Source organism: Zonotrichia albicollis, unplaced genomic scaffold (assembly GCF_047830755.1).
Source record: "Zonotrichia albicollis isolate bZonAlb1 unplaced genomic scaffold, bZonAlb1.hap1 Scaffold_254, whole genome shotgun sequence".
NCBI classification, from domain to species: domain Eukaryota; kingdom Metazoa; phylum Chordata; class Aves; order Passeriformes; family Passerellidae; genus Zonotrichia; species Zonotrichia albicollis.
In genome coordinates this window covers 1,701,109-1,711,376 of record NW_027428428.1, presented here as the reverse complement: position 1 = coordinate 1,711,376, position 10,268 = coordinate 1,701,109, and the positions used below count along the sequence as shown (strand labels likewise).

Here is a 10,268-nt window from a genome sequence, read left to right as displayed (position 1 = left end):
AAGTCTCCTCCCTACGACCTGTCCCTGACTCTCTCTCCTCCTTCTCTGACGCAGTATCCACTCCTCCCACCGGTGCGCGCAGCCCGCCCCCTGCTGGCACCCGGGCCCGCCCCGCGATACGAGCTGACCGCTGCGTCCCGACTTCCGGGTCTGACGTCACAACCGCGCGTCCTCTGCGTCTCCCTGCGGTAGCAGATTGGGGTTGTGCAGCCTCTCCCAATTTACTGCCTGTGTCTGACGCTTTCGCGCCGGTCTGAGAGCCCTCCCCAGAGGTTCCGCGAGCCTTGCCCCTCGGGCGCGTCTTTACCACCCTGCCGGCTGAGGCAGCCGCCACTCCCGGCGCTGCGCTCACAAAAGCCGCACCAGAACCTGCGTCTCCCATCACCTCCTCACGCGCGACCCCCCCCCAGCCTGCACCGCCGCCGCCGCGCCGCTGTGCTCGACCCGAAAACGCGTTTCCCCTGACCCCTTCTCTCCCCCTCGGACCCCCCCTTCCGACTCTGCTGCTTTTCCCATCCCTACTCCCTCTGGCTCATAAGGAGAAAACCTCGACTCTTCTGGGAGTAAGATATTATCTCCTGAGCCTTAGTCGGAGCCTGAAGTCCCTGTACTCTCTGGGGTTTCAGGGCGTTTTAGGGATCTCTTGGGCTTTCTGGGTGGTGGGATTGGAGGCAATGATATTGCTCCCTGCTCCCGTTCCTCGAGAGCTTTTTCCCCCTGGCTAGCTGGGGCCAGAGCCAATCTCTGTCTCGAGCCTTGCTCTTCTCCCACTGCCTCTGAGGGACCCGTAACAGCTTGTTGCCTTTCCAGTCTTTTTGACTGCACTGAGATACCTTCTAACATAATTCTTGCTGGAGACAGCAATTTCAAGGCTGTCTCGTCTTTTTTCGTGGCTAAAACATAAAGATGCCTATTAATTTCTTGCCAAAACCCCACTTCAAACAACAGACGCATCTCTGAAAACAGGTAATTGAGTCTCACCGAAAACAGAAACTCTTTGAGCTCTTTCTTTGTAATCCCCACTGTGTATGTTTCTGCCACGCCTTGTAAGGTGGACAAAATTCCCAGCTGTTCTTGGGAGAGTGTGCCCCCCATGTTCTTAATTTTTGACCTTCTCACCAAATCTCTGTCGTCAGAGCAGTCCGAAGGCTCCCGATCTCCGTCCAGCAGGTCACAGGAGATAGATCCAGAGGTGCCTTTCTGGTTCCGATCCGGGCTGTTCTGCTACGAACCTTCTTCGGCAGAAGCTGAGAGATGTTATTCTCAGTGACTGCTGGGTTTTTTTTTCTTCATACTCTCTCAGCCGTTTTCTGCCTTCTCTCCCAAGGAGTTATCAGTGCTCTCCCAGGAATTCATCCAAGTCAGGAGCTGCCCTCTCGGCTCTTCAGGGCCAATACCCCCCCCTTGGTGGGAGTAGCCCACGCAGCGGACGCCAAATGTCCTGTCTCGGCTGTTCAAATGGCCTGGTAAGGCTCCGGATGGCCTTGGGGCAGCCCGCACTCCAAAGGACGAAAGGAGTCCTCAGGTTTTTCAGATCTTCAGTGTTGCTTTTTAATTCTTATCTACAATATTTTCTCCCAGCCTGACAGAGGTCCGCACAGCAAGCCAGCCATGAGCACACTGACCTCCCTCGGGGCGGCCGCTTATTTTTATACCAAAAACTACGTGTAAGATATTTACCTTTTCCTCCCAATACCTTTCACCCTTATTGATAAGTGCACATTCAGTAAGAACCAATCTCAAAGTGTCACCATCACCATCGAAGATGGATGACAAGAAGAAGAAGAAGAACAAGAAGAAGAAGGACAGGACACGCCCTAATTCCTCCATCTTGTCTCCTAGAACCCCCCTGTACAGAGATTCTAAACCCTGTGTTTTCACTCTATAATTAATCTATCCCTTCACCACTTATCCCCGTGTGATCCTCTCATCCTCATACAGGTGTTGCGTCCCGTGCAGGATCAAAGTCTAGCCACCAAGCACTTCTGGCAATGTTCCAGGACTCCCAAGCCCCCCAACGGTTGTCTCAGTGATGCGGAATTCCCACAGGCAGGGACATAGGGGGAGGGACAGGGACACACAGAAGGGGACAGGGACACACGGTACCAGGACCGGGACACACAGAGGGGTGACAGGGACACACCAGACATGACAGGGACACACAGAGCGGTGACAGGGACACACAGGACAGGACGGGGACACACATAGGGGTGACAGGGAGCCAGGGTGGGGGATAGGGACATACAGAGGCGAGGGGACACGATGCAACCATGACAAACATCAGGGGACAATGTTGTCACATCTGTGTGGATGCTGCCACCAGGACGCCTCTGGTGACACCCAGTGCAGGGCAACCTGACCCGCCAGGTGACACTGACCCTTTTCCCTATCCCCATGAGCAGTTGAGGTCCCCTGTTGGGAATTTAGCTGACTAGAGACTGGAAAAGTACAAGGCCGTGGCTAATTCCAAGTCCTGCACCTGCAAGATAGCGTGTCCTTGGGCCTAGCTGGGTATGATAACAAGTGGACAGAGAGACGTGGGAAATAGAGAATGTAGGCCCAAAGGAATGAGGAAGAGTTGATAGTATAGTTTAACCAATAGATCGCTTGGCTTACAGAATATTCATAAGCTTATTACTTGCTGTATAAGTGTCTGATGCTCTCTTCAATAAACGGAACTTGCTGATGACTCATATTGAGCCCCAAGTTTTCCCTGCACCCGACAAATGGCTCATCCCTGACAAAGGCCTCATTCTGCGACAGTCCCCTGAGTGCGGTGGCCCTGGGACACCCTGGTGGCTGTCACTCGCTTCCGGGCCAATTGTCACCAGCAGAGTAATGTCCCCACCCCGCCCTGAAGGGTGGTAACATTCAGCTGGGACACCGTGGTGGTGACAGTGGGGATGTGGTGGCAGGAACTGCATCAGGCAGCGCTTTGCCATGGCCCAGATGAAGGTGCTGGTGGCACTGTGGTGGTGGCATTGATGCTGTCCCAGTTCATGTCCCCATGCATGTTTGCCATGTTCCAATCCATGTCTGTGTTCCGCCATGTCCCACATGGTCCTGTCTATGTCCATGTCCCCCCATGGCCCTACACATGTCATTCTCCCCCACATGTCCCCATGCACGGCTTAGTTCAACACCTTTATTTCTACCCCAGTTTCAGGGCTTTGAAAGGAATGAACAGAAACCTTTTCGTTTCAAGGCAAAAAAAACCCCAAACAATTTATATATCCCTGCTGGCAGAGCATCCATGTGCTTGGCGGGTGGGAAGAACCTTTTTTGCAGGGGTTTCCACCCAACTGTCTCCAAAATTGAGGGTTTTGTCCCAGTCCCTCCCCATTTGGCTGTGGAAGATATCTGTGGGCCAGAGAGAATTAAAACAATGGATTTATGTTGGAGAAGACCTCCAAGACTATCCAGTGTTGTTAAGGGCAGCAGAAGATGCAAAGAGTGATTTTTTGGGGGGGGTCAGGAGTGGACAAATCAGCTCTACAAAACGGATTTTGGATGTTGTTCCGTGGATGTGTGCAGGTACCCACAGGGAGCCAGGAGGATGTGGAGCCCCCCAGCCAGGTGTCTTCCCAACAGGGATCACCGGCACCACGGATCACCGGGGATCACTGGGGATCATCCAGGGTGGATCTCCCATAGGGGCTGGAGCTGGAGCAGCACACGAAGCTCTTCCTGCACTCAGGGCACTCACAGGGCTGCACTTAGTGGTGGCTCCGTTGATGGTGGGTCAAGGCTGAGCTATGCCGGAATCTCAGGCACACTTCCCACACTTCCCTATGCCGGAATCTTCCCACACTCGGGACACTCATAGGGCGTCTCCCCGGTGTGGATGCACCGGTGGCTGGTGAGGTGGGTGTTGCGCTGGAAGCCCTTACCGCAGTCGGGGCAGCAGAAGGGCCTCTTGTCTGTGTGAGTGCACAGGTGCAGCAGGAGATGGGAGATGGTCTTAAACGCCTTCGAACATTGATCACACTCATAGGGCCTCGCCCCAGGCCTCTCTCCGGTGTGGATGCGGCGGTGCCTGATGAGGGTGGAGTTGTCATTGAAGCCCTTCCTGCAGTCAGGGCAACAGAAGGGCCTCTCATCTGAGTGAATCGGCTGGTGCCAGAGGAGATGAGAACTGGTCAGAAACCTCTTCCTGCATTTATCACACTCGTAGGGTCTGTCTCCAGTGTGGATCCGTTGGTGGTAGTTCAGGTTGCAGCGCTTGCTGAAGTTCTTCCCACACTCTCCACACTTGAAGGGCTTCTCCCTGGTGTGGCTCCTCTGGTGGACAGTCAGGTGGGAGCTCGTCCAGAAGCTCTTCCCACACTCGGGACACTTGTATGGCCGCACCTCTGTGTGGATTCTCCAATGGATGAGGAGGTTGCATCTCTTACTAAAGCTCTTCCCACACTCTGAGCACTTGTGGGGCTTCTCCCCATTGTGGCTCTTCTGGTGGACAGCCAGGTGGGAGCTCGTCCAGAAGCTCTTCCCACACTCGGGACACTTGTATGGCCGCACCTCTGTGTGGATTCTCCAATGGATGAGGAGGTTGCATCTCTTACTAAAGCTCTTCCCACACTCTGAGCACTTGTGGGGCTTCTCCCCATTGTGGCTCTTCTGGTGGACAGCCAGGTGGGAGCTCCTCCCGATCTGTGTCTGCAGCCTGTCCTTATGCCTGATCTCCAGGGTTTTTCCTCCCCGTTGGGTTCCTGTGCTGTGGAGCTGTTCAAAACAGCCTCTTCCATGAGGTTCTGCTGTGAGGATTTGTCCTCCCTGCTCTCCATCCTCAGCTCCTGGTCTGGGGGAGGAAGGACAAGGAGAGGATGGGATTTGCCTCCGTGCCAGAGGGAAGGGCAAGGAGATCCCCCCAGTGCGTCCCCAGCAGGACGGCTTTGGCAGCAGGGTTGTCCTGCAGCCAGGGGCCGTGCTGGGCTGGGAGATGGAGCAGGAGAGAGGGGGAAAGGGGCACTGACTTCCTCCTCACCTGCCTGGGGCTCCCGGGCCATCTTCCTCTTCCTCACAGCCTCCTCCTCCTCCTGCATCAGGCCAAGGTTTGGGAATGAGAAATCCTGGTTTGGGGGGAAATCAAGGTGTGAGAGCTGGGGATTCCTCCTGCCCAAGCCCATCTCTAGAAGTCACAGGAGCAGGGATTGAACTGAGAGAGGCTGGGATGGGCAGCATGAGGCTCTCAGCTGCTCCCATCTGATGGGGGTGAGGGGAATCCAATGTGGGGAAAAGGAGAGACAAACTGGGAAAATTGTGGGCTGTAAATCCACACTTGGGCTTGGTGGGGACCCTGGGTAGGAAATTCCATCCCTTTGGGCTGATGCCTGAAATACAAGCTGGAAATAAATAAATAATAAATAATAAATAATAAATAATAATTAATAAATAATAATTAATAAATAATAATTAATAAATAATAAATAATAAATAATAAATAATAAATAAATCCCCCCAGAGCAGTGTTTTTAGATGTCACGTGCTGTGTTATATTCATACAGTAGGTGTTGCTCAGTGTCACTACATCATCACCTACCTGCCAGAACTCATTTACATGGTATGAGCTCATGGTTATTAGATAGTTCTACTGCACTGCACTTGCACTTTCCTAATTTGGGGTCTGTGAGGAGTCTGTGATTGTCCTGGTTTTGCAGGGGGGGCATTTTAGGGAAGGCTTCCATGGCTTTCTTCACATCTGAAGTTTTTAACTTTGTCTTTAGAGCATGTGCAGTTATTGTGTTTCTTGGTGTGTCTGGTCCTAACTGGCCTTAATTCTTTGTTTTGTGGCTCATTGGCTTTGCACAATTTCTCATTAGTACTATCCTTATCTATCTCTGAAGCTCTCCACCTGGTGAGGTTTTTTTCTTCTTTTTTCTCTCTATTGAGCATTAAGCAACTAGTTAACCATATACAAGCCATTGCATTGTAGAAAGTTATTTATATCAGGTAATATAGGCACAAAAAATGTATGATTCAGGTTATCTAGGTATATTTATACAGATATATAAAAAGTAATGATTTAGGTTCTATTGATATCAGGTTATATAGATCTATCAGATTATACTAATATCTTACAACTCAAGCTATATCGTCACTTTTTAACTTTGATCTAAATTCTGTCAGCATCAGGGCTCTTCCCAAAGGCCTGGAGGTGTTGGAGCAGGGACTGCAGAGACGGGTGAGGGATCCCAAGAGAGATTTTGGGGATGGGATCCGTGGGGATGGGAATGTCCTGGGGCAGGGTCACACGTGAGCCAGGCGTGCAGGGCAGGACCTTGCCCTGTTCCCAAGCACTGTCCCAGCTGCAAGATCTGCTTCCCATCAGCCTCTTCCTCCTGCGGCCCCAGGCCCAGCTCGGTGCTGAACAAAGGGGCTGGGCCGGGGTCATCCCCTGGTGGGGGCTGTGCACTCCCTGGGCCTCCTCCCCAAATTCCCTCTGGGGGAGCAGGAGCTGGGGCAGGAGCCCTGTGGGGAGGGACGAGGGGGTGACACCAGGATGGGAGGGTCACACACGGCTCAGGGGGATCCCCCCTCATTCCCAGGGTGCCAGGAAGACAAACCCCTACATGGAGCCCCTGTGCCCCAGCAGCACCTTGTGAGGCAGGGTCTGGTGGCAGCTCTGGGGGTCGGGGGGGTCATGACTGCCCCAAAACCCCTTACCAGCCCCCTCAAACCACCCCACAGATCTCTGCTCACTCCCCAAACCACTCCATGCAACAGAAATGGCCCCAAGATCCATCAAAACTCTTTTCCACCCCTCCAAAGACCCACCCAAATTCTGTGCAAGCTGCACAGCCCTTCCCGAACTCCCAAAACTCCCCCACAGACCCCTCAAAAGCCCCCTAAAGTCCCTCCCAGCACCAGAAATGCCCCTAAGAGCACACAAAACCCCCTTTCAGTCTTCTCAGCATTCCCTAACCCCCCTCCCATCTCCACATGGCACTGACCAGGAGAGGTCTGTGGACAGCAACATCCACAGCTGGGAGCAGCTCAGGCACTTCATCACCGTTTTAGGCACTTCCATCTCTTTGGGCTCTTCCCAGAGGCCTGCAGATGTTGGGGAGGGGACTGCAGGGAGGGATGAGGGATGCCAAGAGTGGGGTTTTAGGCACAGGAGGAGGGGCTGTGTGAGCCACTTGCTGGGGTGTCCATCTGGAGGCCCCCCTGGTGGTCCCGGGGCCCCAGGCTGCAGAGCTGTCACCACCTCCTACTTGGGGTGGTGGCTCTGGTGGGACCTCTGTTCCTTGGGGCTCTTCCTGCAGCCAGAGAACTTGTAGGGACCCTCCTCTGGGTGGGTCCTCCAGGTGTTCCATGAGCTTTGCTCCATGAGCTCCTATTGGAAGTGACTGGGGTCTCCTGGGATCACACAGAGATCATACTGGGAGTGACTGGGAAAGACTCCAAGCATGCTGAGGGCAACTAGGATATATTGGGAGTGTCTGTAACCCTGTTGGGAGTGACAGAGACCACACTGAGAACAGGGACCATGCTGGGGACAACTGGGACCATGCTGGAGGCAACTGGGAGCAAGTGGGAGTGACTGGGTCTACACTAAGAGCAACTGGGCATGACTGGGACCCTGGTGGAAGAGACTGGGATCATACAGGGAGTGACTGGGACTATACTGGAGGCCACTGGTATCACACTGGGAGCAACAGGGAGCAATTGGAGCCATGCTGAGGGCAACAGGGATCGTACTGGGAGTGACTGGGCTCTGGGAAGCACAGGATGGTGAGGAGCAGGAGGACAACTCCCATCCCAGCCCCACAATTAACCCCTATTCCTGTGGATCCCCCCAGCCCCTGGCTCCCCCAGCTCAGCCCTGCTCTGACTGTTCTGGACTTGCAGCAGCTCCGGGTCAGTGGGGGACGTGCTGGGTGCACTCACCTGGCTGGCTCTGGGACTCCCAATACTCTGGCTCAAATCTGGCCCTGCTCAAAGGGGGTCCCAGCCAGGTGCATGCAAAGGTGGGTGAGGAGGCTGGAGCACTGACTGAAGCTCTTCCCACATTCCAAGCACATGTAGGGCTTCTCCCTGCCATGAAGGTGCTCAGGAACCACCAGCTCCAAGCTGCATCTGGATCTCTGGCTGCTTTCCCAGCACAGGATGGGTCTTTCCTCCTCACAGCTCCCTGGGCTGGGTTTGCAGCCCCTCTTCATGTGGGATCTCTGGGGCTTTTTGTCCCCATTGAATTCCTGCACTGTCAAGCCTCTCAGAACAGCCTCTTCCATGAGGTTCTGCTGTGGGGATTTGTCCTCCCTGGTCCCCATCCTCAGCTCCTTGTATGGGGGAGGAAGGACAAGGAGAGAAAGGAAGAAGAAACAGGAAGGAAATAACCAAGGAAGGAAGGAAGGAAGGAAGGAAGGAAGGAAGGAAGGAAGATTTATTTTTGTGCCACAGGGAAAGAGAGAGATTTCTCCAATCCACTCCTGGCAGGACGGCGTTGGCAGTGGGGTTGTCCTGCAGCTGGGGGCCGTGCTGGGCTGGGAGATGGAGCAGGAGAGAGGGGGAAAGGGGCACTGACTTCTTCCTCACCTGCCTGGGGCATCTTCATCTTCCTCATGGTCTCCTCCTCCATCTGGTCAAACTTTGGGAACTGAAATTCCTTTTCTGGGGGAAAAACAAGGTGTGAGTGTGTTGGTTTGGGTGTTCCTCCTGCCCAGTTCCATCTCCAGAAGTCACCAGGTGTCTGGTGTCCATAAAAACCTCCCGACCAGCAAGGTTCAGCCACCCTCATAAAAACCCAAACCACCAAGATTCACCAAACAACCATTCACCCAGGAGTTCCCCCGCTCTGGTCTCTCCACTTTGGGGTTCAGGGGTCCCTGCTGTCTGGCCTTCTGCAGCCCCAGTGTGTATTGGTGTCCCCTCTCTCTGGGCTGCAGGGGCTCCTGGCAATCCCAGAGGTTCCCTTCCCTGGGCTCCCAGGTGGGTGTCAGAGGGGCTCCAGGGGTACCAGCTGTGCGGCGTCCCTGTTTCAGGGCCCCGGGGTACCCAAGGGTCTCCCTTGTCCATGGTCCCAACATCTCCAGGCTGCAGAGGGTCCCCCCTATCCGGGCTCCACGTTCCAGGCTCCCGGGGTCCCCTTATCGGGATGTCCAACCCCGCAGACTGCAGAGGCTCCCCCAGCTCCGGTGTCGCTCAGGCACTGCGGATTCTGCAACAAGGCTGAATATTCAGTTCATGGAATCTTTGTTATCTCTGCTTGCATGTGCAAAACCAGCTGCTCCTGAGACAATCCTAGCTCTGACTGAAGGCTTCCCACCCAAAGTGCTGCATTCAGTTCTGACACGCCATTAAGAAATCCAAGAGCAAAACTGAACACTGATCATAGAATCTTGCAAAATCCCATCCCAGAACATTTTGTCATAAAATCACAAATATTAACAGATGCTGAGAAAGTCAACAACATTACAAAACAAGGTTCCAACAGCTGGGAGTAGAAGAGTTCAGGCAATGCATTTGATTGGAAGGAGCCCTCTCTTTCTGACATGTGAGCAATGCCATCAAATTTCCCAAACCAGGGAAATGGGGAGTCCTGGCAGCAGCAGCTTCACACACAGCAATGACACAGAACAGGGCAGGGCAAGAGGTTGAAAAAATGGTAACTTCTACTTGCAATTAAGAACTCTTGTTTCAAGTTCTACTAAAGACACTCTTAATATATAGTCAAAAAGATTTAAAAATACAAACAGTAACTGTAATATTAAGAGCAAAAGTAGCCAAAATGGCAATAATAAGAATGAATAATAATGGTAATAAAACCTGACCATATTTATACTAGGTTTGCCTTGCCAGGTTTTGGTAAGAGGGGGCTCTAGGAGCACCTTCTGTCAGAGGCTGCTGGAAGCAGCTGCTCCTCTATGTCCCACAGCAGCAATTCCAGCCGGCTCCAGGACAGACCAGCCGCCGGCCAAGGCTGGGCCAGTTAGAAATGGTGGTAACACTTTTGGGATAAGAGATTTATGAAAATAAGTTATCATGTCGTTATAGCTGTGACCAAGGTGAGAACATGTGAGAGAGGAACAACTCTGCACAGCCCAGGGCAGGGCAGGACAAGGGGCAGGAGCTGCTCCAGGGGCTGGAGCTGATTGCTCTGAGGTTCCCTGGGGCAGCCCCTGGGGAGGCAGCTGGGCCCCTGCAGCCCATGGAGGGCACGGAGAGCAGACATGCACCTGCAGCACCTGGAGGAGCCCGTGCTGGAGCAGGGGGGCCTGAGCAGGGGCTGTGACCCCATGAGAAGCCTGTGCTGGAGCAGGGACCAG

The 10,268-nt window shown here is 53.6% G+C and overlaps 1 protein-coding gene across 1 annotated transcript; it reads right to left on the bottom strand.

Moving 5' to 3' along the window:
• Positions 1-3,789: 3,789 nt before the first annotated feature.
• Positions 3,790-9,018, bottom strand: LOC141727791 (uncharacterized). Its single transcript, XM_074534079.1, has 4 exons — positions 8,960-9,018; positions 7,993-8,037; positions 4,010-4,642; positions 3,790-3,913 (listed from the first exon to the last, which is right to left on the bottom strand). Exons 1-4 carry the CDS (start codon positions 9,016-9,018, stop codon positions 3,790-3,792), a joined length of 861 nt encoding a protein of 286 aa, XP_074390180.1.
• Between the last annotated feature and the right edge of the window lie 1,250 nt (positions 9,019-10,268).

What these genes read in the sequence shown, in the direction of transcription:
- LOC141727791 (XM_074534079.1), bottom strand. Translation starts at nt 9,018, where the DNA reads ATGGACAAGGGAGACCCTTGGGTACCCCGGGGCCCTGAAACAGGGACG. An exon ending in TGTGGGAAGAGCTTCAGTCA is followed by an intron (nt 4,643 to 7,992) that starts GTGCTCCAGCCT and finishes ACAGATCGGGAG; the next exon opens with GAGCTCCCACCTGGCTGTCC. An exon ending in CGCATCCACACCGGAGAGAG is followed by an intron (nt 3,914 to 4,009) that starts GCCTGGGGCGAG and finishes CACAGACAAGAG; the next exon opens with GCCCTTCTGCTGCCCCGACT.